The 27263-nt window shown below is 38.8% G+C and overlaps 1 protein-coding gene across 10 annotated transcripts in view; it reads right to left on the reverse strand.

Moving 5' to 3' along the window:
• Nucleotides 1-27263, reverse strand: part of DLGAP1 (DLG associated protein 1) — a 945880-nt gene that overhangs the window by 242590 nt on the left and 676027 nt on the right. For all 10 annotated transcript variants that reach the window (XM_037805638.1, XM_037805641.1, XM_037805640.1 and 7 more), the window contains one exon: nt 10443-10657. In XM_037805638.1, coding sequence (XP_037661566.1) covers nt 10443-10657 — 215 coding nt within the window. The remainder of the gene's footprint in view (nt 1-10442; nt 10658-27263) is intronic.

Genomic DNA, 27263 nt, shown 5'->3' on the forward strand with positions numbered 1-27263 from the left:
AATAAACTTTGGAGATTTAGGGACTGTTTATTAACTGAGCATAACTTAGCTTATCCTTGCCAGTTCATAAATTGGTACTAGAAATGGGATGCTTATGAAACAACAACAACAACAGAACAACCCTAAAATACGCAGCTATGGTTTCAAGATTTAGAAGCAGGAGTGAGGTAATTGCTACTGGGTGCTGGAAGGATTTTGATCCATGTTAAGCAGTAGTGAATCATTTGGTAAAACTGTTGTCTACAACAACTTGGAAGGTAGATGATGTCACAAATGAATTGTAGCTCTAGGGAAGCAGCTGCAAAACAGAATATTAATAGCATGTGCTGGCTGCTGTTGGCAGCCTTTGAAAAGGTATTACACAGTTTGAAATGGACTCAGAAAAGAATTGCAAATAGCAATGAAAGGGAATGAGGGGAGTCCAGAAATCTGTGGACTTGCAGGACTGGAAGAAACAACTGATTTCAACCCAGCTTGTTAAAAGTCTGAGAAGCTCTTGAGCGATGAAGACTTTGCGAAAACCACCCTTGTGGCTGTCACATCCCATTGTTAAAACCTCCAAATAGGTTCAGATGATTTAGAATGAAGAAGCAATTAAGTAAATCCTTTTGATTTAAGGATTTAAGTAGCTAATAAGTTTAGTTCTTCCATTTAGCCTGATAATCTCAAAGTATCTTGGATAGAGAAAGGCATGAGGTGAGAAAGCAAACAGAGCAAAAATGATAATTGTATCCGAAAGGGTGCTGTGTGACTACTGGTACAAGGAGCTCACTGGAATCAATAGATAAGAAGCTGACTCCAATTTTGAGAAAGTTGTACTGCCAAAAGACATAATTAGAATATGCAAATTCATAGAGTCAGAAACTAGAATATAGGTTACCAGGAGCTGGGGTGGGGGTGGGGACTGGGGAGTTAATGCTTAATTGATCAGAGGTTCTGTTTGGGGTAATAGAAAAGTTTTGGTAATGGATGGTGGTGATGGTAGCACAACAGTGTGAATGTAGTTAACAACACTGAACAGTATATTTGAATGTGGTTAAAACGGAGAATTTTAGGTTATATATATGTTAACAGAATAAAAATAATGAAAAAAACAATAACTATAGAGCTGTACAACAACAAGGAGTGAACTCTAATGTAACCTATGAACTATAGTGTTGTTCCGTCAACTGTAACAAAAGTACCTGTGCTGGTTTGTATGTATCATGTTCTTCAATGCACTCTTGTGGGGGCAGACATATTAGTATTGATTAGGTTGGGATCTTTGGATTGGATTGTTTCCATGAAGGTGTGGCCCTGCCCATTCAGCATGGGTCTTGATTAGTTTACCAGAGCCCTATAAAAGCTCAGACAGAGGAGCTCAGTGCTGGAGCAGCTCAAAGAGACATTTTGGAGATGGCCACAGAAAGTAGACTTTTGCTTATACTTTGGAGATACTAGCCCAGAGTTTGCTCTAGAGAAGGTAAGAGAGGACAAAATGCTGCAAGAGCAATATTTTGAAGAATGCAAGGAGCTGAGAGAGGAGCTGGGACACAACCCGGGATCAGCAGACACCAGCCACGTGCCTTCATGTGAAAACAGAGGTTTTCCGGATGCAATTGGCCTTCCTTCGGTGAAGGTATACTCAAGGTTGAGGCCTTAATTTGGACATTTTCATGACCTTCAGACTCTAAATTTGTAACCAAATAAACCCGTTTATAAAAGCCAATCCATTTCTGATATTTTGCATAATGGCAGCATTAGCAAACCGGAACAGTACCCCACTAATGCAAAGTGTTAATAATAGGGAAAACTCTGTGTGTGTGTGTGTGTGTGTGTGTGTGTGTGTGTGTGTGTGTGGTGTTTATGGGAACTCTGTACTTTCTGCATGATTTTTCTGTAAACTTACAACTGCTGTAATAATAATAAAAAGATATGGTAATTATAGGAAACCTAAAATGTCTCTTGGCCTCCTAATGAGCACACATTCCCAATGTGCACTTTCAATATGGTCTAGGAGGGTAACAGGAATGGAAGATGCTCCCAGAGCAGGGAGCTTGGGGTCATGGAGAACAGTGGACAAGAACACTATTTCCAGGTAGTAGAATTGCAGTATGATCATGGAACATCCCTCCCCCACAGAAGAAAGTCCGGCAATATTGTACCCAGTGGGATTTCAGAATTGCTGTGGACAGTGACTACTGCTATGTCTAATCTTCTTTCTGAATGGGAGTGCTTATTGTGGATTTCGTGTCCTTGCTCCACCATTGTGTTGGGTGTGTGAGAGGCAGATCATTGGTCCTTCTGAGTCCATGAGTCTCTAAAGTCTGAGGGTCCTTGTTGGGACTGGATGCAGATATTACTATGTATCATTTCCTGCTCTAGAGACTATCACACATCAGAGACACTCCAGAAACTCTGAGGTTGAACTTGTGCCAGAAGAGGCTTTACTCCCTTTGATGGTGGCAGTGAGGCAGGGAATACATTTTGCTTGCAGGAGAGAGAGTGAGCTGGTATTTGGTATCCAGAAGGAAAGACCTAGGTAGTCATCAGTGCTGCTTCCCAAAAGGTTTTTGTTCTCCATGTCCTTTGCCTTCCCTGCCCCCTTGGAAGTTAGATATTGCCATGTCACTAGCTTTTGCAAGTGCAATGGGAATGGAGGTGACCTCATTCACTTGTGGGTATCCAGTGCTCATTTCACCCTGAACTCTCTTCCCTGCTTTGGTGACTTGGAAAGCCTTTGTTGACAGGATGCACGCACAAGCCAAGTTTCCCGCTGACATGCAGCATGAGCAAGAGGTAAATTTTTGTTACGAGTTTGGGGCTGTCTTTATTGCCAGCATATTCTACCCTATTCTGATTAGAATAAGCCTGAAGCCAGCAAAATATATCGTATGAACCACTAAAGGCTCTGTTGGATTAGAATGTTAAAGAGTTAGCAGAAAGAAGACCTAAAAGAGAATGGAGTCTCACTGTGACATTGAATGCTTTGTTGAGGACTTTGTGCCTAGACAAAACGGGACTCAGGGATGACTTTTCAGTAATCTTCTAGCAAATCCACAGAAGGAGTAGGAGCAGAGAGAGGCTAGAGGCAACAAGACAAATTGTTCTACTGAAATCATTCCAGTGAGAAAATTGTGAAGCCCTAAACCTTGCAGAGTAAGAGGCGAGCTGCAATGTTTCAAAAGTATATTTAGGAAAATGGTAATCCGGTTGGCAGAATTGGACTACTCAGGAAGAAAACTGATGTATTTAGGGAGTACTGAATTATTTGGGTGTCTTGACATCTCATTCTCCTTTATGCTTTGCTTAAAAATATTTAATCAGTACACATGGTACAAATATGGTGGTGTTTGGGTGCCAAAGCCCTAGACTCCTCAAACTGGTAAAATCTTATACAGGTATTTTATCCATCCCACTCAAGTCTTCAAGTAGAAAAATTAAAGCTTTCAGAGAAATATAATTCAGCTTATTTTAAAAGATGCCTGGAAAAATTTCTTTAAAAATTTCCAAATTAATTTATTCCATCATTACTAACTTTGCATTAGAAGTTCCTCCTTGCAGCTAACCTAAATCTTGAGCTGCAGTTCTGATCTCATTTCTTCTAGCTTTATATGTAGTAATGTCGATGATTTTGCTATTCCATATGCATCCTCCCTAGAGGTACATTTATTTAGGACTTAACTTATACCAGCCTGTTTCCAAAAAGTATTTGAGGCAGCTCCTAATTTGCTGCGAGGGCCACATCGAGCAACAAAGAGGCATTCAGGAGGAGACTCTTAGGCACAAATACAGGGAGGCCTAGCCTCTCCTTTGCAGCAACCGTCTTCCCAAGGGTAAAACTTATGGTAGAGGGCTCAACCCATCAAACCACCAGTCCCCTATGTCTGTGGTCATGTTAGCAACCATGGAGGTGGGGTAGGCGAATACCCCTGCATTCTCCACAGGCTCCTCAAGGGGGCACTACATCTTTTTTTTTTTTTTTTTTTTTTCCCCTTGTTGTTTTTTTTCTTTCTTTTTTTTTTTTTTTTTTAACTTTCCCTTCTTTTTTCAAATCACCTGTATGAAAAAAGAAGGGAAAGTTAAAAAAAAAAAAAAAACAACATAACAAAGCATTTCAAAGAGACCATAGCAAGGGAGTAAGAAAAAAGACAACTAACCTAAGATAACTGCTTAACTTCCAACATGTTCCTACTTTACCCCAAGAAAGTTACATAATATAGCAACATTCAGTGAACTTGTTCGCTTAGGCTTCCTTTTAAAGAAGATTTTCTCATTCTTGCATAACGTCCTGCCATCTGGGGGGCATGACGAGGATTTCTTTTATGATATAATCTGAAGGCAAAGCTAATAACTTGAACTATCTGACAAAATAGTAATGTGCTGTGAAATAAAGGGAAAAAAAAAAGCCCTCCCCAGTGCCCAGTAAAGTGTATTGTTCTGACTGGAAAAAATTCTGAGTAATTTTATTAGCCCACCTTCTGAATTTGAAGTTCCTTTTTCTCTCTCCGTAGTGCCTGATTTTGCCATTCGTAGACCCTAGAGTTCTCATATAGACAGACACATAGATATAGAGTTATAGATATAGAGTCCCACTTGATACTGGAAAACCAGATTTTAAATAAAATCCTTAATAAATTCATTCAACCTAAGGGCTAAATGACTCACACAGTACTTCAATATCGAAGGTACTGAATAAAAGTCTGTTACATGAATAAATGAGTGAGTGATAAAATGAATGATTACAATTTCTGATTGTAAGGAGGGTGCTCTCTTTTACCTGGTGGTCTGCAGTTTAACAGGAAACACAGATTTTTCAACTAAAGGAATGGTAGCTAGCAGATGGGCAAAGGAAAGATACTTTAAGGCTCTTTTCAAATAGAAGCCTCCTTGGGAGGACAACGTGGGGTATTTTCAATCAGTACCACTAAAGGGGAGTGGGAATCTTCATTTCTAGAACCCTCATCTGGGATATTGCACGCTCACATCTCTGTGTCCACGTGGAGGCAGCTTCTAAGGGTACAAAACCAGCTTGCAGCCCTATGAAGCCATCTCAGTTTATACACTGGATAGCTACTGAGCAGATCCAGGGGCACTGTTCCCAACAGAGCTGAACCCAGGTTTCTAAGAGGCCATCCCTTCTTCCTGAGCCCTCTGTCAGCCAGCCCTTCTTACAGCTCTGATCCTTTGGTCATTTGATCCTTCCCTACTTCACTTCAGGACAAGCTTGGGTCACTTTCTCATTCCTTTGGTTACCAATGAGTGAGGTCCTTTCAGTGTCAGCTGGATGTCCCCCTGCATAAACTTACAGCTCAGAAGCTTACTTCACTACAGTCTCTGCCCACCCCGCATCCCCCAAACCCACTCTTCTTCACTCTCTGAATCTGCTTTAAGTCCTCTTTTTCCTGGGCATTGCTTCCCAGCTGACCTTCCTTTTGTCTTCCATTTTGTAATCTCCTTCAAATAGTTCATCTCTGCAGTCTTGAAAAACCCATTATTCCACCCAGTATTTTTTTTTTTTTTATCCTTTCTTCTTTCAATATCTGGGTTCCTATCTTAGCTCTGACATTTAGTTGATAGGTAACCTTGAACAAGGTATTTAATATCTTTGAGACTCCAATTCCTCAGTTGTAAAATAGGATGTAGAGTTGTGATGATCAGATGAGAAAACACAAGTAAGGCCCTTATCACTTGGTCCAGCTCTTAGACCTCATTCGGACTTAAATATCTCCCCTAAATATCTCCCCATGCCTACTGTCTGAAAAGTACCTGGATCTCCTTTCACCCTTTCACTTCCCTCAAAGACATATAAGCAGCCCTCTCCTGTCTGTTCTAGTGACCACTGCCGGGACAATTCAATCTATCTAGACTTCCTTCCATGACAGCTTTTAAGAGTAATTACAGAGCAAAGAACAAGGATATGATGCAGACCACGATACACAAATATATGCATATGGTTTGGAGAAGGGCATTGGTATCCCAATGAGGGACCTACTTTTTAAGTTGGGCACGATGGTGAAAGGGCTGGATATATCTAATAGGCAACTGGTTGTACCAGTTTTGTGTGTTTCTTCTTTTGTTGTTTTAAAACCAAGTCTGTTTCTAGCAGGGGTTTGAAAGATATTTAGACAATTTGTCTACAAGCAAGTGAATGGGTTTCCCTGTTTTAAATTTTCTCCACTTTCAATGCTTTTGGAAGGTTGGGTTTGGGGGGGAGTTGGGAGGATGTAGGATAATATAAGCAAGTGTTGCGGTTAGGGAAGAATGGGAAAGTATCCTGAGTTTATATCACGGAGGATGCACATTCACAATTTTGCTGTGTCGAGTTGTATTATTCTATTTCCTTCCTACCACTGTATGGAGCCTTTATATATGCTACAATTATACGGAGGGACAGAGAGGAGAGGAATGGAAAAGCATTTGGGGAAAACAGACAACAAAGGAAAGCAGAGACATTTCATATCGCTTAGGACAAAGATGGGATGATATTGTCATGCTCTTAAACATGGTTCACATGTTTGGGAAAAAACAGCAACACTCCCGTCTTCACCTTCCTCCTCTCTTCTCTTTTTTTTTCTGGGAAGAGAAGGAATATGAGGAACAGTAGGTGGGTAGGAGGGGCACGTGGAACGTGGGGACTCGGCAGAGGACACTGCGTGTCTAAAGGGAAAAAGGGGAAAAAGAAATTTATAAAACAAAGACAACCAAACAAAAAAAGAGAGACTCCAGCAGGAGGCTACAATTTTCGGTTCCTGATGTATAGCCAACTTATTCTAAATCTCTGGACTAAAAGTTGAAGGAGGAGTACACTGTGGCGACCTCTTCTCAAATTATTTTATTGACCAGCACTTCCTTTTTCACAGTCTTTGAATTGTGAACTGCCAGTTCTTCTGTGCCTCCTCCTGACAACTACAGTTGTGATTATGTAGACTAAGGGAGATCCCCCCGAGGGCATCTCGGGTCACTGAGCAGTGGGGGCTGGATCACTCAGCTAAGACCACCCCAAGTCTGTGCTCCATGGGAAAGAGTTCTGTGGCCCATTTAGTCTTTACAATCTAATCAATTTAATTAAAAAAAAAAAAAAAAAAAAAAGGTTCAGGACCAGGGAAAAATGGGGATTAAGAGACTTAACTATCTTGCAAATGAAAAACTATCTGCCTTCAACGCATTTAGGATTGAAAATAAACCTTCTGATGCCTTTTATTAGGAACTTTACCAAAATTTTTGGGACCTCTGGCTGGCTGTCTACAGGACAAAGATGCACAAAGACTCAGGGCCCTTCTCATCCATTTCAGAGACGTTTCAAAGTCTGAAATGCTAGGGATTGACTTTATTACAGGGGAAAATGTTTCTTAGCACTTGAATGAAGGGATAAAGAAGTATGAAGACATTCTGAAGTGTTATTTGTCTAGGATTAACGGTCATTTGAATTTAACTTTAGAATCTTCTAAACGACAGCTCACTCAATGACATTCTTAGAAGTTCTTTCTCAGTAAAACTCCAAGATGGGATTTGGACATGATTTTAACTAATCATGGTTGCAGGCTGAAGTCTCCATTCCAGAATAAATAGTATATTATGGCAAATCTCACTAAAGACTTCCTCCAACAGAAGCAAGCTGTGGTGACATGCAGAGGGAAGCTTGGCCCCAAACCTCTCTTCTACTTGCCTGAAAATTGCTATTAAACATTCAGAAGTTCTTTTTGAAAATACTAATATCCTTGGGTGATATGTTATTTCAAATTCATTGTTAGCTAGTAGCTAAGGAAGAAGGAAAAGCTAGTGGTGAAGTGAAGATCTGTTAATAGCTGTGGAAGAAGAGAAGACAGCGAGAAGTACAAGCAGTCCCTAGGATGTATCTACAGGAGTTTTGCAGTCCAAAGACGCACTTCATTGTCTCAAGACTACCTCTGACTCCAGGTTGCTGAACCGACCTTCTATATCTGAAGACCCAATCGCTAATATTGAGTAACTGATGAAAGCCACCCTCACAAATAACCCCTCAAAATGCCTTTTGAAAATAAAAAAAGAAAAAAAAAATGAAGAAAGTGTAGGAGGAGTGCTTTCTTTCCAACATTTCTAAGAGAAGATGGAAGTCAAAAGCCTCAAACAAAATGTTGTCCCAATCTCACTTGACTAATTTTAGTTATCTTGGTTCGTGGCTATGATTCATCCCTAAAGCTGTGAATTGCTGAGGAGGAAGGCAGAAGAAAAAATGGACTTAAATGTCAAAGAAGTAGGAACATAAATATACTTTACTTTTTTGGGGAGCTAGAATTCCAGGATATGGGGATCTTTTTCTCCTGAGGCCTGAATGTTTCAAACTTCTGGAGAAATAATGATCTCCAGTCAAAGGATCATCAAGAAATAAAAGACAGAATTGATCATGAGTCATTTCATGTCTGAATTTTTGCCTCCGTTATGTATTTGCCCCTTTTCCTTGTGTGCCACCTTAAGTGCCCATTAAACCAGAAATCACCAATAATCATATGTAGTTAAGTATTATGGAAACTTAATATGTAGACTGTCAGGATAAATGGAATTCATAAAAGAGGTGGGGAAGAAAGGAGTGGAGATACATAGCGCTATGAGAAATAAGTGTTCGGGAAGTTGGATGGTAGCACAGAGAAGAAAGACATCATTGAAAAGTGATCAGATAGCATCTTGCCTGCTAAAACATAGGGGGCAATGGAGATGGCTTGGTGAAACTCCATCATAAGTAAGGAAGAATGTTTTTCATTTTACCAGTTTTCTCTAGTCAATTGGTTACCATTTTGAATTTCCTTAGGATTGGAGGAAGAAAATAGCAGCCCCTAACTCTCATGCTCAGCTCAATGATTTCACTGTCTGAAGTATCTGCCCCTCTCCACCATCAGCTTAGCCACTAGCTGTGCATTTGCCTCCTTTTGCTCTTAGAACTTCTGAGAAGTAGAATAAATATATGATGGTTGTAAAAAATATGGTTTCAGGAAATTAGAGGAAGACAACATTATGTAGACGGTAAATGAAAAGGGAAGAGTCACTGAAACTTCAGAATGGATTCTCCATAACCCTGGAGCTAAGAGGAGAGCAGACACAGGCAAAATCACGAACACTGATTTCATCTTCTGGAAGATGCCAATTAACACCATGGCTGCAACTACCTATTATTGTCTTTAGTGGAGAGATATTTTAAGGCCCATAGAAGATATGTGCCAGAAGCGTTTATTGGCCAACCTCATTTTGCACCACCTTGCCCCACTGCATGTGTTATAAATCTAGTTTTTATTCAGGCGGGGTATATTTGCTTTTCCGAGTATCTGCTAGGTGTGCCAAAGTGAAATGAAGACCTAGTTCTATTTTCTATTTCCATGATCAATTTTATCCCTTGCGTGGCAGTAATAAAGGAAAAGACGAAGGGCAGGGAATGAAACTGGAGGCCAAAGGGAAGAAAGAAGAACCGCTTTTCTTGAGTTGGTTTATTATTGTCATTGGTATTAAATTTTGATTAAAATCATCCAGAGTGGTTCCACATGACCCCTTGAAAAAATATTCATGATGGAATTCTTCCTGTCCACTTCTTTAAAATATAGTTTACTCTTATTTGAATCAATACTCATCATAGAATAGTCAGCTTACTGACTATTCTTGGTTATCAATCTGGTTTGCTTTCCTTAACCCGACTGCTTTAGTCTTTTTCTGTTTTATTTATTTTGTTTTTCTAATATTTTATATTGTAATATAAAGTAGATGTATGAATAGTGATATGTAATATGTTTTCCAGATCCTAATGGAATTCTGCCTCGAGAGCCACGAGATGATATGTTCCCAGGCTCTGGTTTACTCTATATAAATAATACTAAAATTAAATCAGGCCTTGCTTAAAATATTCAGTTTCAATTGCAACACTGCTCCCCATTTACAAATAGCACAAATGGAGATAAGTACTATTTAGAATCATATTTTTCCAAACAATAAACCATTATTAAGATCTTACAAGTTATAATATGTATTGAGTGCATGACGTTAAAAACATATATTAAGCACCTTCACATATCACCCAATTTTTAAGCATGGCCACATTCTGTAAACTTCTCCAAGATAATCAGACTTTATTACTCAAATATCTGAAAATTTCAGGGTTCTTTTCTTTAGGAAGAGTTTCCCTGGAGATTTAGTGGCCTAACACATGTTCAGGAATTGGGATATATGGATCGTCTCATTGGCCAGAAGTTTTTATTTCTTTCTGGAAGCCATTCTGGATTGTTTCAAACCCTCTCTTGGAGGTTAGTGGTTCAGCCTTTGATCTGTGCAGAGTACAGCTGGGTGCTGTCCTTGAAGGAACTGGGTCCTTTGTCAGACTCAATGTCACATCAGTAGACCAGTCAACAGATTACCACTGGTTCTAGCAATAGAACCACTTTCCTGAAGACCTCAACAATCCAATCCTGGACCCTTAAGAGTTTAGCATCAGGACCACTTACTTGAGTGTTGTGAGCTCTGTAAGAGATGGCTGAGTAGCCTTGAGATAGCTTTCTCTTCGTGCAGCCACTTTAGGAGAAGGCTTAGGACTTGTGTCCGAGTCGCCACTGTCTTCATCTCCCATGGCTTTGATATAGCTGCCGCTCCGCATTCTCCGACAGGGAATCTCATCATCTTTACCACGTGGGGTGTACCCCGTCCATTCGTCTTGAGGAACCTATTTGGATATAAGTTACATAGTTAATTTTTTAAATGAAATCCAACATTTTTCTTTTTCTCTTTCTTTCTTTTTCCATGACCCTGGCTTTGGGCAATACAACGAATCCTCTAAAACCTTAGCATTAACTTTTCAATAATTATGTCTTACTACAATATGTTCAAAAATATTTTTTTCTTATGTTTTCTATTTTGTAATAATTTCAAACTTGCAGGACAGGACAGTTGCTAAAATAATATATAACTCGTACAGAGAATTCCAAAATACCACACTCCCCATCCCCTTCCCCAGTACCCAGATCCACCAATTTTAATGTTTCGCCACTTTTGCCCCTCTTTCCCTCCCTCCGTCCTTCGTTCTTTCCTTCCTTCCTTCCTCCCTCCCTCCTTCCCTTCCTTCCTTCTTTCCCTCTCTGTCTCTTTCCTTCCATCTATACATCCATCATCTTCTCTATCATCTACCTATATTCTAAACATTTGAGAGTAGGTTGTATACATTAAGCTCCTTTAACACATAATATTTCCATGTACATTTCTTAAGAACCAGGATATTCACTTATGTAACCACCTTAAGTATAGTTATCAAGTTCAAGAAATTCAACATTGATATAAAACTTATAAACTATATTCCATTTTTCATGTCCTGATAATAGGGTTCAAAATATTTTGAATACATACCATCCATGTCTTAATCTTTAAAATAATCTGTGTAGTAGGAAAAATTAAAACCATTTGGTTCTGATTCATTTATATTTATCAGTTTTATCATACTGATAATAAAGTGAGATCACTGGACAAGAATGCCATTGGAAAGGAAAGCAGTTTAGTTTGAGCTTTTCAACCACTATTTAAAATTTCAATCACTGTTTAAAATTCAAGACTGTTTTCTGTGTTAAAAAGCCCCCCTGCCCCTTCCATCTCTAACATCTCCCAGCCAATCCCTCTTCTTCCTAAATCAGTGGTCTCTACCAGCTGTATTCAATTCCCAATCACCTATTCTTTCTCAACCCCTCTTAATTCAAATCCAGTCCCCATAGACATGCTTAAAGCACTTTTAAAAGGTTCTCAATTATCTCCCCGTGAAGGTTAATGGCATTTCTCTCTATTCTTCTTGGGCTCTCCACACACACACACACACACACATCCACCCCCATCCCCCCCCCCCCACCACTTCTTGAGATTTTCTCCTCTTTTGGCTATTTGCTTACTCAACTTATATCTACTACCTGTCTGAATTGTTCTTTTTCTCTTGCTTTTCTGGATCCTATTCTAAGTCCCTAATTCCTGGTACCATACTCTTTTCTCTTTCTACAAACATTTTCTTTAAGTCCAGCAGGGCATTCAATATGTTTTAGAGGGTTGCCTTGACTTTCAACTTCAACATGAACTCAACCTGGGATCTCATTTCTTCTCCATTTTGAGTAAAGAAAGGCATAACGACCACTCTTTTTATCTGTCAAGAATTAACTAACAGCCCATAGTGCACAAAACACTGCATGAGGCTTCCTTAAGAGAGACTAAGAAAAGGGGAGGCTGGTTCTTGCCCTTAAGATGTTTATAATTAGATGAGAAGACAAAGCATAAAGCTATTTGGGCACAGTTCCATATCAACATGGCAGCAAATTTAAGATTCAGTGCCATAAATGGAATATGTACCAAGGAGACACTTAGAATCAGATCTTAGCAGTAATGGTGATGGGAGAAAGAGCAACCAGGAGGGGCTCCCTGGAACTGGCCAGGTTTGCAGTGAGGAATTAAAAAGGTATTTAATATTTTGTTGATAACTACTGACTATCTGCTAAAATAATACAGTATTTCATTTAACACTTAATTAAGTTAAGCCATTTGCTTACAGGATCTTATTTCACCAACACAACAACCTTGTGAGTGACAATTTTTTTCTGAACTTCCCAGTTGAGAAGGAGGAGCTCAGAGTGCTTAAGTAACTCGCCAAAGTACACACAGCTAGGAAATGGCAGTGCTGGGATTGAAGGCATTTTGGTTTAACTGCGAAGATGAGAATTCCTAATTAACCTAAATTTTATGATTAGTAGTAACTGAATTTTAAATCCAAATTATTAAGAAATTGTCTAAGTAACACATACGCATATTAGTCATAGCTTTCTAAACATTTTTGGTTCTAGGAAGTGAGAATACATGTTCTACTAAATGCACTATTCTTCCCTCCCTAAATTATGAATTTATCTGTATAATCTGAAAGCCCATATCTACAAATAACAGATTTGAAGAGATGTCATTCTCCATGGACCTGAACACAGTGGTTTGTAGGTTCTAATTCTAAACAACTAGTACAAAGTTCAATTGTGCTTCACTGCGTAGCACGCATATTTTATTTAACAAATTCTTAAATTGTGCTTTCTTTGAACAGGCACTATTGTAAATGCTTTGCAAAAATTAGCTCATTTGATGCACACATCTTAGCGTGGTATTCTTATTATCCCATCTTACAAATGAGGGAACTAAGGTTATATAACTCGCCCAAAGCCACAACTCGTGCAGGGCAGAGCCAGAGTTTCAACCTGTGGCTCCTGAGCCTTGCTGTTGACCACTATTGATTCTGCCCCTCTTCCTAGAACACGTTTCCTGGCATCTGCAGAACTGAACAATCATAATTCCATGACGGTTTTGTAATCCATTCATTTGATAGACTTGCCATTTATCAACTATCCTAGTAACAATGCTGAGGTTCAACTTAGCTAAAAAGCATCAAAATCACCACAGCAACAAAGGGGAGTTCTTAGGAACTTAAAAAAGTTGTTTTCCTTAAATTGGCAGATGACTCACTATCTCTGCACAGACATCTTCATGTTCAGAACCTCATTACTGGCTTAGCAATTAAATTTTTAAAATTAACTTGTTACAGCTGAGGGTCATAGATGCCAATGACACTGATCATCTGTCACTATTGAAGCACAGTTTATAAGCTTTGCTCTTTGGGATACATCAGAGACTAATGTTACGCTTCTTGCAAGATCGCTTATGAAACAAAACATGGCAAATTTCTGTTAAAGTGTTTTTTCAAAGATAGTATATGGTAGAAACTTGGGCTTGTACTAGAAGCAGGCTGCAAATGTTGCTAAGGGAACCAGCTGAGTATTTAGTCCGTACACCTTTTAAATGTGCATTTCAAATGATAGCAACTAGTATGGAAAGAGTGACTTCCATTGTAATGGAATTTGCAAACTCATGCATTATTCACACACCTAAGTGAAGCTTACAAAAGATTAGATACAAAATAATACAGAAATCAGTTCTAGGAAAAATATAAAGAAACAGAAAATCAAGACCTTGAAGGAAAACATTGTTACTGGACCGTAAGTGCCAGCAAAGTTGCTGTAATTGAGCCACACTTTTTATGCTGAGTTTCTTAAAATCTAAAGCAAAAAGGGAGACAGTGCTCAGGTACATAATTTTCAAAGAAAGCTCACCAGGTAGTAAAGAGCCGAGGGAGTGAAATGTTACTCCTTTTTGACTGGAAAGAAAGGACAAGCATGTGGCTGCAGCCGCTATTGTGAGTTAGTCCAAGGTTGCTGTCTTACTGCTTTTGTGGCACAGAGAAAAGATTCAAAGAAATCCAAAGAAAAGGCTAACCTTGAGCTGTCTGAGTGAGCCTTCATTATGACTTGCAACAGCAGGTCAAGGCATAGCGAGTCTTGGTAAGAAGGGGCTACTGGAGCAGATAGAAAAGCAGGCTGGCCTGTCGTCCCTGGCCCAGCCTGATGTCCTGCTGGCGGGCACCAGCTTAGGAGCTGAGTGGACTCAACATGGGTTAAAAAAAAAACAAACAGAAGCAATCTAAAATAGTTCAGGTTGAACAATAGTTACAGATAAGAGAAAAAAGGATTATTTGCTTTTTTTTGCTTATGTTCAGTTGCCCCAATAGAGAGCTTTATTTTTTATAAAACAAAATGAGGATTAGTAGGCTTTTTGTCTTTTCAGGTCTAGCTGGTCTATAACTGAAACCATATGTCATCATTCCTAAGTACAGAAGACCTACCCCTGGTCAAGGAACGACCACAGCCATGTGGCATCGTCCTCTCCCTCCAGGGTGAGGATGTTTTCTTAATTGAAGCAGTGTCATGGACACCGGATGACGGCCATTCTAACGAAGGCTGCACCCTCTTCTGTCACAGAATGGGATTAAATTAGCCATGCCACCTCATGGGGCTTGTGTACATTTTCTCTCTCAGTCTCCTTCTTTTCCCCACCTTCCCTCTGTGGTTCTCTCCTTCCTTTACTTCTGCAAGTATTTTTTATTATTTGCCAGCCATGGTCTGAGTGCTGGGGGTATACAGCGGTGATCAATAAAAATTCTGACCTACATTTCATGGAGCTTGCATTCCAGAAGGAGAGCAGAGAAAGACAGATAATGGGCAAGTATACCAATAAATGAACAAGATAATTTCAGGAAGCATAAATCCTATGAGGAAAATAAAGGGCAAAGTGGCAGGGTCTAGAGGGGGCTTTTCTCCCCTGTCCCTCAGGGAAGGCCTCCTTGAAGAGGTATGCTTGGGAGGAGAACTGCACGGACAAAGGGGGAACTATTTTTGTATTTGGAGAAGATTCTCTTTAGAAGTCTTGTCCCTAGACCTATGCATTCCAGATGTCTGAGGACTGTGAGAGCCAGTGGCTGGGTGTCAGGGGTGCTCTAGGCTGCGTGAAAGCTTTGTTCTGTCCAGCTCTAGGAGGTGGGTGGAAGGGCAGGTTGGGAAAGGGCAAGGGGCAAGCTTCTTACTGTTCATTTCTGTATTTCTAGGCCTAGCATAGTGCTAGAGAAACAATATGTTTCTGGGTAAACGTGATCTGAGGTAATGAATTGAATTGCAATTCTAGCTATGTTTTCACTCCCTGTGTGTGAACCTGCATAAGTTACTTCACCTCTTTGATTCAGTTTTTCCATCTGTAAAATGGGGATAATAATACATATGCAATGAATAAGGATAATGTGTGTGAATACAGTTTGTGAATTTAAAAGCACTATAAAAATGTGAGAATAAAGATTAGAAACCTGTCTTGTTATGGCTACTGTTTACGTATGGCCAGGCATGAATATCTTGGGGATTAAAAAAGCAGTGGCATTTTAGCGGACTTTCTTGTTTCTATTCATTAAAGTAGATATTTTAGTGTAAGAATATAAATGTAAATGGAATATATAGGTACTCATACATAAAATATAAAAATGGCATATATATATTCTCTCAGAAGAAAATCGGCTCTCCTAACTTGGCTCGTAGGCAAAAAAGGTATTTATCTCTCTTCTAGAACCTTTGGAAATAGACTATTTTCTGATGCTGCCAAATTTTTGTTTATTTCTTTTTCCCTTTAGGTTTCCCCAAACTCAATTGAAGGAGGATCATACTAGTTCTGGGAGATTATAGCTAAGCTATAATGAGTGAGTCCTTCAGGAGATAGGACATAATATTTTAATCTAAAGTTAATGGTATTGAACTGAATGAGAATTGAAAAAAAGCACATAAAATTTGTGACATGCAGCTAAAACAGTGCTTAGAGGGAAATCTATAGCTTTATATACCTCTATTAGACTAGAAGTGTTCAACAAATGAATTAATAAAGGATTCATCTCCTACTCCCAAGTGTTACTTTCTGTATTTTTCTCATTTGCAATAAAAGAATATCTTATATTTAAATCTTTTCCCATGACAATTACAGTGTAATGTAAACAAAAAGTATAATCATAACTTACTACTGACCTTTGAAGAAACACGGGACTAACAAAGCAAGTATCGTCTTTTCATAGGAAAACAGGATATAACTATTAGTGTTTACATGTAGTCTGTTTCTATGTAATACCTTGGATGGTTATCAGAAAATGGGATCATTTTTGGCTCATTAAAGTCAGTTATAGGTCTCCGCTTATAAAACTCCTTGGCAAACGTGTGTTGAAGTGTCTGATAGGAGTCTGGGTCGCTAATCCCAAGGAATGGAAGTCAAGGTTATGTGGTAATTTTAAAAATAAACAAAAAACCCTGAGTAGAAAGGTATTACCTTTTTGGTATATTTTTAAAGTCAAAAGTGAGCAGAACTGCAAAAGAAACAGTTGATCATTCCCAGTACTTAAGACCATAACTTTTCCATTTAAGTTCATCTGGTTTGAAGAGCATGCCAAATTTAAATTATATAGATTTCAGATATAAGTAGATATTAAGAGTTCCTTAAAAATCTTTTGCCACAGGGTTATACGATTCAATGTGCTACCTTCTGTTCTGAATGTTTCAAACACCAGGCTGACTTCTTCGGATCCTATCCCCACTTGGTTAATAAAATTCCCGTTTTCAGTAGAACAGTTGCTTTAACTTTTACCCTTCTTCAGCTTTCCCATAAGATCAAATCCAATATTTTATTGAATCCGTGATGTAACCACCTCCCCCCACCCCAATTTTTTGCACCACTAAGAAATAAATACTGCCAGTCAAATTTTGACACTCCATTGATGGGAAGATGCACCCAATATCAGAGATACTAAAATAAGAGAAAGGTGGATCTTAGAATCAATTAAACATACTTAAAAATTTGTATGAAAATAAGAACAAGAAATGGATGTATTCCAGGGTAGTAATTATAGGATTTAATGTTCATATTTAGTAGTGACTAAATTAGTAATCAAATATTCATCTGTGCCATGCTTTTTCATAAAACATAAGACACATAACATCTCATGATTCTTACAACTACCTTGTGAGATTAAAAGAGCATTATAATCCCAGCTTGTTGGATAAAGAAATTGAAGCCCAGAGAGGTTATTAACTAGTTCAAAGTTGGGGTCTGGCATTCACAGTCCAGTGATCTTTTCTCTTCCATATTCAGATGTTTACTGTCTTTTGAGTAACAATTGTTATTTTTTTATAACCTAGAGCACATATATTGCAGATAGGAAAACAATTTAATAGGGCTTTAAGATCTGCTTGGAGGAAAATAATAATAATAAATAAATAATAGATTATGTGCCTTGAAAAAGTAACAAGAAATATTATTTCCAACATGGGGAGTCTTATTTTTAAAAGGATTTTGAAAAGTACATGTGGTTTGAGCACCCCAGGTCAGCTGGGCTGTGGTTACTAAAGTGTAAATTAATAATAGATATAATCAGGCATTTTGTGCCAGCGCTGATCTGAGAGAGTGAGAGCGGCTGAAGATGAAGCCATGTGTAGTGCTTTGAGAGCGGATTATCACAGGATGGGAAGCTGGACGGTGAAATTTGGAGTAATGAAAATGCATGCACCACAAACCTAAATAAGCATTAGCATGATACACTTACAAAGTATGACACTGGTGCAGAGGATTAACAACAGGGTGGTATACAGAAAAACTACCCATTACATATTATAGACTATATTTAATAGGAATATCTTACCAACACTACACTAATACTAGGGATGAATAATTAGCAGCTGATAAGAGCTCTGGGATGTATTATGTTATGATAATTGATAACTGTTTAAAGTTCAGAGTGATGAGGATTGTACAACTAAGCGAAGATAATGTAAGAAACTGAAGATAATGTAAGAAACTTACATTTCATCAAAAATCAAGAAAGCTGGAAGAAATAACTTGGACATCTGACAGATAAGGTAGAAATAAAAACAAAACAGCATGGAGCAGCAGTGATTAAAATGTTCGGTATTGAATCAAGATGGTGGAGCGAGAAAACTTCAGGGCTCACTTCTCCCAAAGAAGCTTTGAACAACCAGCAAGAATTGGCAGAAACATCTTTCTTAGAGTTCCCAAAAACACTCAAAGGACTGCAGGAACAGGGCAAGTGCCAAGTCAAGAAAAAACGGCTACTAAAAAGCAGTAGGATACTGTGAGCCCTGGCTGGCCCCTCCCCCAACCCTCATTGGCTCAGCACAGAGCTGGCCTGTGCCCCCAGTGTGGATCCCTGGTCCCAGTACTGGAGGGAGTTGAGCAAGCCTCATGCACATACTGGGATCATGTATGTCTGGCCCAATCTATTGCGTGGTGGTGTGAGGAAACATCTGTCCCAGAACTTGCCCTGCATGTAGAAGGTGGCTTACAGGGCTCTCCCACAGAAAGTTGTGGGAAAGAAGGCAAGTCACGTTGCCTGGGCAAGAGATTGCTGGCTGTAGGACATACAGTGCAGTGCCTGGAACCATGAGGAAATTGTTAAATTGTTTCCTAGGGAAGAGGGGACATTTGTATCCATGTAAATGGGTGAATTCCACATGTGCATACCCAAGACAATACAAACGCAGAGGAAGGATTCAGGGAGGCCCCTGTGTTTTGGCCTAGAGCTATCCTCCAATCTCACTGGGTAGGTAAGCCCTGAAAGAGAGCATTTGTGCAGGTCAATCTGCAAAAACCGGGAAAGATGCTTCTTTTTTTGGTGGTGGTGTTGTTAGCTCCTGGCATTCAAAGAAACCTCTGTTATAACACTAGTTGGAGACAAGCTTAAGGAACAGACACCTCAGAGTCTAAATTCCAGTAATAACACATTAAAATATTAAATGCCCAGGTTTCAACAAAAGATTACAAAACATACAAAGAAACAGGAAGCAATGACCCAGGCAAAGGAGAAGATTAAAGTATTTGAAACCATCAGTGAAAAGGACAAGACCTGGGACATACCATAAAAAGGCATAAGAAAAAAATGGTTCTAAATATGCTCAAACAGCTAAAGGAAAACATTGACAAGGAACTAAAAGAAATCAGGAAAGTGATAAATGAACATGAAGAAAATATCAGTAAAGACATGAAAATTATGAAATGGAACAAAACTGAATTGAAGACCCTAGTAACGAAGTTAAAAATTCCCTAGAAGGGTTCAACAGCAGATTGGAGCTGGAAGAAGAAATAATCCATGAGCTTGAAGACAAGACGGTTGAAATCATCCAGTCTGAGGAGCAGAAAGAAAAATGAAGAAAACACAGACTGAGGAACCTGTGGGACACCATCAAGTACACTAATATATGCATTGTGGGGATCCCAGAAGTAGAAGAGAGAAAGGGGCAGAGAGAACAGTCAAAGAAATAATGGCTGAAAATGTTCCAAATTTAACAAAAAACAGGAAAAACAATCCAAGATGCTCAATGAACTCCAAACAGGATAAACCCAAATAGAGTCACACTATGACATATTACAATCAAACTGTCAAATGCTAAAATTAAGAAGAGAGAATGCTGAAAGCTGCAAGAGAAAATCAACATGTCGCATACAAGAGCCTCAGCAGGATTAAGTGTCAATTTCTTATCAGAAACCATGGAGGCAGAAAGGCAGCGGAATGACATATTTAAAGTATTGAAAGCAGAAATTTTATATCCAGCAAAAACGGTTCTTCCAAAATGAGAGATTAAGACATTCCCAGATAAACAAAAGATGAGGGAGTTGATCACTACTAGACAGGCCCTACAGGAGAGGCTAAAGAGAGTTCTGCAGGTTGAAAAGAAAGGCCAAGAGACAACGGTTCAAACCCATGTGAAGAAATAAAGATCTGTGGTGAAGATAATGACTTGGGTAAATATAAATGCCAGTATGGTTGTATTTTTCGTTTGTAACTCTACATTTTACTTCCTACAGCATCTAAAAGACAAATACATAAAATATCATGATATTGCAGTTTTGGACACCCAATGTATAAACGTAATTTGTGACAAGATTTACATAAACTTGGGGGGACGGAGGTGTATAGGAACATAGTGTGTTTATACAATTGAAGTTAATTTGGTACCAAAGTATATAAGATTGTTATAGATTTAGGATGTTGGATTTAAGCCCCATGGTAACTATAAAGTAAATACTGGAGAATATGCAAGTTCATAGAGGCATATAGAGAATATGGAGAATATGTAAGCTCATAGAAGCATAGAGAGGGGAGGGAGGAATGGGGAGTTAATGCATAATGGGTGTAGGGTTTCTGTTGGGTGAGAAGGGAAAGTTTTAGCATTAGAAGGCTGTGATGATACTGTAATATTATGAATGTGATTAATTCCATTGAATGATAGGCTTGGGAGTGGTTAAGATGGGAAAATTAATGTTTTATATATTTTCGCACAATTAAAATGAAAAGAGCAACTAAAGAACAATGACAATTAAACGCAATACATGATCCTGGGATGGGATCTAGCAAGAGGGAAGAGGAGGCTCAAAGGGACATTACTGGGACATGTGAAAAAATTGGACTATAGACTGTAAAGTTTGTATCAATGTTAAATTTTTTGAACTTACAGCTGCACTTAAGGTGGTTACACAAGGGAATATCATTGCTCTTAGGAAACATACATGGCAGTATCAAGTTCAAGGAACATGATGCATTCAACCCACACTCAAGTATTCAGAAAATGGATTGATAAATGGACAGACAGACAGAATGATATGGAAAATGTGATAAGTTAAATTTGGTGGATCTGGGTATCTGGGGTGGCAGGTAGGGGTATGTTGGAGTTCTCTGTAGGGGGTTTGTATTATTTTTATAATTGTCTTGTAAGTTTGAAACTGTTTTAAAATAAAAAGTTAAAAAAAAGATGTTGGGTATCACCAACAGGTTTATATTTGCAAGCTGTTAATTTCCTTCCAAGCACAGGGCATTTAAACGGAACCAAGTAAATGACAGTGCTTAGCTAGAGCTGTGTGTGTTGGGGTCAATACTACTTGACTTTTGCTGGACTTGATGAGGAAGGTTGCATCATAATAAGAAAACCTGTATTTATGAGAGGAGAGTTAGAGATCTGACATTCATGGAACATTCTTGAAGGGTTAGGACCTAAACCTGCATTGCTTTATTTTAATCTTTACATCAGTCTTAGAAAATAGGCATTATTTCTACTTTGCTGTAAAAGGGATTCAAAAAGGTGAAACGGCTTGCCCAGGGTCATAATAGCTAGTAAGAGTAAGCATACATCTGACACCCAAGTGCTTGAGAACATCACCCTGACTCTGATGAATACAGGTTGATGGAGCAAATTAATAACATTAAAAAAAAAGAAAAAAAGAAAAAAAGAATGGAGTGCATGATCCCACTCAACAGCACTGTTTTCATAAAATACATCTACTGAGAGAAGCAGAAATATTATCTTGTCACTAATTTGCTACCACAGTTAGATGAGGGTTTAAAACAATAGTTAAGATAATTATGAAATAAAACAGTGCTGGCAATTTCACAGATTAGTGGCACCCTTACCAGCTACTGTTACCAGTTACTGCTTAAACAAACTGGTCAGTTTTTGAGGGAATTAGAAAACTTGTTGAATAGTCACAGCTTTCAAGGTAGCTTTGAGGGGGTCTTTTTGGCATTTGTCAGCAGGCTTCACCTTAGATCTTACGTTCCTGCTTGCAAGTTCTCATAGAAATAGATTTAACATCTGGGCCTTCTGAGCACGTGTGGGGAGCTCTCAGATTCCCTGCTTTCTCCTCTCCTCTGCATCTCCTGGCAGCTTTGAAGCCCTACACAGCTTCCCATCTGACAAAGTGACTTGACATATATGTCCCTTTAGCCTTTTTAGCTTACTCAAGGCAGCAGCAGAAAAAAAGAGAGCAAGAATAGGAAAATTACAGTTATTGTGCAGATCTCAGGCCCGACTGCTATTTTCCAATCAGATTTCCCTGACAACTGTCCTTTCTTGCTGCCCTTAAGCGGGAAGTTGGTGTAATAAATTTGATTCAGATTGCTTAAAATTACCTTTTAGGGACAAGAGTAAATAACGACCTCTTTAAAAATAAGGCTTATACCCTTCGCCACATCTCCTTCCAAATAACATTTTTAAATGCTCTTAAAAGAATATAACTTTGTAAACAGTAACATACAATGGTGATTTGCTTGACGGGACCCTATGGAATTACTCACATCCGCAAACATTCCTAGGTATCTACAGTTACTTAACACCCGAGCTGGTGCCGGGTAAACCAAGAGAATTTCATGAAGCACGGTCTCTGGTCTCAGAGGGCTTTACGCGTTTAAAGTGGATCAGACAAATCGGAAGGATGGATGAAATAAAAGAGTAAAATAGCTTTAAACCAAGTCAAGCCGAGAGATGAATATTAAGTCTCAGCACGTCTGAATTACCTACCCGGTTTGTAGTTCATTCCCAATGAATCCTCTTCCCAGAGGTAAAATTGTTTTCGTAAGTGGTTGAATGTGTGTGCGCATGAAATGCGTCGGTCTCACTGAGAAACGGCACCACGGAGAAAACACAGAGGGGCAGGGTCCCTAACCCTCCAGGAGGGAAGAACCCACAGGTCTTTGGGCAATGGTAGAAACGGTTACTGGGATGATGGCAGGCTCCCAATGGGGCAGTATCTGTTGTCCTCGTGACACCTCAAGTAATAGTAACTAAGATACTAGACTGCCAGTAATTTGTGGCGACCAAGACAGAAATGAATTTCATTAATTATCTACCCTGCATTTTGACTGAGGTAGACATCTGTGGTTTGGCTACCCAGGTTCCACTTTCTGTTCTTGCAATAACAGCTTCCTGATTTTGCTTTGGGTAAACATTCCCCCTTCCCCCAGCACTGCCCTCCTTGAGGTCCAAGAGTTTCAGGAGTAGCACAGGCATTGGGCTCAGCCAATCAGCACCTCGCACCCCCCCCCCCTCCCCGTCTCGTCGCTCGGGTCAGGGTTGAGCACGTGATCTACACCTGTTCAATCAGGAGGGATCTCTGGATCTCTGCGTAGATTGCCGAGGCAAAGCACTTCCGCGGGAAGCAAGCGGCCTCAGGCTCCGCTGGCAGCCATTTTTACAGTGCTTAATCAACACACATTGTTTCACATAATACAAAGTTGTTATTAATTCCGTTGCAAAGATGAGACAATTAAGATTTAGTGGTATAAATAACTTCCACTAATTTTTACAGCTAGTTAATGACAAAACTGAAAGCTAGCTAGTCTCATTCAAATTTCTATGCTCTGTCATCCTACCTTACTGCTGTGTATAAGAGTTTCAAAACTTAGTAACATTATTTTTCTGTTAAACATAAAACTCAAGCATGAAGTTGCTGGGAGATACAATGCCATAACTTTTTTTTTTTTTTTTTTTTTTTTTTACTGTTTCCAAGTCTTTATTTGCAAATAACATAACTGCCTACATAGATAATCTAAAGAAACTGTGGATGAATTATTAAAACGAATAAGAATTCAACAAGGTTGTTGGATACAGTATCAATTTAAAAAAAATAGCATTTTTACCTATCAGCAACAATCAACTATAATGCCCAATTTTTTAAAAGTCCTCATCCATTATCACATCATTATAAAGTGACTAAGGATAATCTAACAAAAGTAGTCCAATACCCATATAAAGATAATCATAAAAACTTCAATGAAAGACTTGAAAGAAACACTCAATAAATGTTCGAAAAAGGTATATGCAATACCCTAAAGTTGAAAATGTCCCCCAATTAAATTCTAGCAAAAATCTCAATATTTTTGAATTAACAAGCTAATCCTAAAATTCACACAGAAAAGCAAAAGGCCAATAATAACTAAGATATTTCTGAAAAAGAAGGACTTCTCCAAATAAAGACTTATTATAAAAGTATATTAATTAAAATAGTGAATTATTGACAATGCCATAACATTTTGAAAATTGTTATAAAATAAGTAGTGAGTGTTAGATATTTGGAAGAACTACAAGACCTCAAATTAAAGGGTACAGGACACCCAGCAGTAAGAGTTGGCTGCAAGTTGTAGTGAAATAAAAGGAAGAATAAGAGCATCTGAAAGGAGTGCAAGACAAATGCGACACAGTTTATGTCAATGGTAAATATATTTATTTCACTTGAGTATGTAAGAGAGAAGCTAAAACACAGCCCTTTCTTAGTTTTTAGTGCAACTCTTCATATTTACTCATCTCTTTGGCATATTGGAGACATCTCTGTTAGACTGGAATGGCCAGGAGAACCATCATATTTTTCCATTATCTTTTTAGTCACCAATGTGCTGGTATCTGTCCAAAACATCCAAAGTGGTTTATAGCTATAATTCCTAGTTCCAAAAATGAAATTCCCTGAGACAATCTAGAATTCTGTGTCTGGTGTTCAATAGTAAAAATATTGGCAGAAGATCAGTGATCCTCTTCCTGAGGTCAACAGAAATCCAGATGCAGAAATATCATTCATCAAAATGAAACTTTCATTTTGGTTAAAATCTTAGAACACTCTCAACACATCTGTCTGTTGCTATTTAACCTTGATAACCTTTCAAAGGCTTCTGAGTACTGATCTATTTCCTCAGAACTTAAAGCCTGATAATCTTATCATGAATAAACGGTACACTTATTTCAGATTATATGAAAATATGAAGTCTATCATCTCAGGTATTAACACAATTTAAAAATTATGAATTCTGAAATAAACTTTGGCAAATATTTATTTCTCTATCATTAATTTCAGAATAGCATGTTTCTCAAATGAGGCTATAAATTATTATACTTGTGAGTTATTAGCTATTTTGCTTCTAGGAAGAAAAATCAATAGATTTCAGCAGAGATACAACTTGAAATTTCCTGCTTTTCATCACTATTATTTTCTCACTAATGCATCTTGGTGCTGTTTGGACTTTTTATTCCAAGTTACATTCACAACACAGCCAAAAGTATATTGCATTCAAATATAGATGCATTTCTTCACGAATCCCATCCAGTCAAATTTAATGAAGCTATCAGCTTTCAAACTACATGAATGTAGTTCTTGATATCTGCGAAGAACTAAATATTTCAGGTATTCTCATGCACACGTGTAATACAGAACTGCACAATAATAATTGTCTCATGAGGATGGTTCCTCTTGAGGATTTGCACCTAAAGCCTGTGTGTAAACCCACTTCCTCTAGGTAGCAATACATCTATAACTTAATAGGAATTACCACATGAGCCTGAGTGCAGATGAGTACAGATGAGTATGACAAGTAAGCAGCTCAAGCTCCATTGAAAGGATATGTCCCAACTGGAGTTTTCACTATAGGGTTTTGAGGGAAGGTTTCTTTAAGATGAACTTTATTACAGTATTCTCTGCCTTTATTTTAACTGATCACTTAGTGGTGAAGCTGGAGTTAAGGACCATTTCTTCTGTGACTTTTTCCAGAACGCTTAAAAGCATTTATTAATCCATTTGCTCATTCATTTATTCAACAGATATTTATTGAGAAGATATTAGAAATAGGTGCTGCTTTAGGTACTGGGGATATAGCAGTATACAAACAGAAAAAAAAAAATCCCTGTCATCAGGGGAACAGGGAGACAGGCATTAATAAAATACGTAAAATATATGTTAGATGGTGATGTATGTTATGAAGAAAAAGACAGCAGAATGTGCATGAGGGCAGGAGGATTTGCAATATTCAGTAGCAGGCCTCACTGAGAAGGTGAACTCTGAGGAAAAGATGGGGTGGGGTGGGGGAGTTAGCCCTGAGATCTGGAGGGATGGTCTTCGAGACAGAAAGACAGCGTGTGACAAGGTCCTGAGGTGAGAACATGCCTGCAATCTGAGGAAAAACATGGAAGCCAGGAGGCTGGAGTCGAACGAGGGGATGGAAGGTGAAGGCACAGTGTTAGTGGGTGGGTATGGTGGGGTCCCCATCACATGAGCTTTGCAGGTCAGTATAGGAATATGGCTTTTATTCTGGGTGAGATGGGAATAGATTGGAGGTTTTGATGAGACACATGAACCCATCTGGTTTAAAAGGCTCCCTTAGATTGCTGAGTTGAGAATGACTAAAAGGGATCAAGAGTAGAATCAGAATGACCAGTCAGGCTGATGCACTATTCCAGAGGAGAATTCAGATGAGGAACCAGGTGGTGGCAGTGGAGGTGGGGAGAAGGTAAGGCCCATGATTTGAACATGAGGATTGAGAAAAAGAAAGAAATCAAGGATGGTTCCAGGGTTTCTGGCCTATACAACTGGAAGGGTTCAATTGCCAATAGCTGAAATGAGGAAGCCAGGGGGAGGAGTGGTTTTAGGATGAAGATTAGGAGTTTGATTAAGAAGATTAAGTTTGAGATGCTTATGTGATATCCATGTAGAGATGATGAATAGGGAGCTGGATATGTAAGTCTGGGAGTTCAGGCAATCTGGGCTGGGAAAAGAAATTTGGGCACAGCAGTGCCATTTAAAGCTATGAGAATGAATGAAATGACCAAAGGTATGGGTGTGGACAGAAGAGAGAAGTTGCTCAAGACCTGAGTCCATCCAGTGCATTCCAAACTGAAGAGATGGGGAGAAAAGGAAGAATGAGCAAGGCAGTGTGAGAACCATCTTTGAGGAGTGTTGTCTTGGAAACCAAGTCAAGAAGGAAGGCATGACTGACCATCACATTGGCTGTTCCCTAGGAGGCTAATTCAGTGGCACTGATTTTTCCTCTTAGTCATTAGCTGCTTCTACAAATGGTTCTGCTGTTCATTCATTAGCTTTATCCTCCCAGCAAGACTGCAAGCTTCTTGAGAGTAAGGCTTTTCTTTTCTTTCTCTCTCTCTCAAGAGCAGTATCTTTCAAGCAGTTTTTGACAATGCCTCACAGTAAGAAATCCATCTTACTCTGGAAACCAGTATTTGCGCATATACACGCTGAAAGAAAGGTTTTATAAAACAATACTTAACTTATTTTTTTCTATTATCTTCTCT

The sequence above is a fragment of the Choloepus didactylus genome, chromosome 16 (assembly GCF_015220235.1).
Source record: "Choloepus didactylus isolate mChoDid1 chromosome 16, mChoDid1.pri, whole genome shotgun sequence".
Classification (NCBI taxonomy): Eukaryota; Metazoa; Chordata; class Mammalia; order Pilosa; family Megalonychidae; genus Choloepus; species Choloepus didactylus.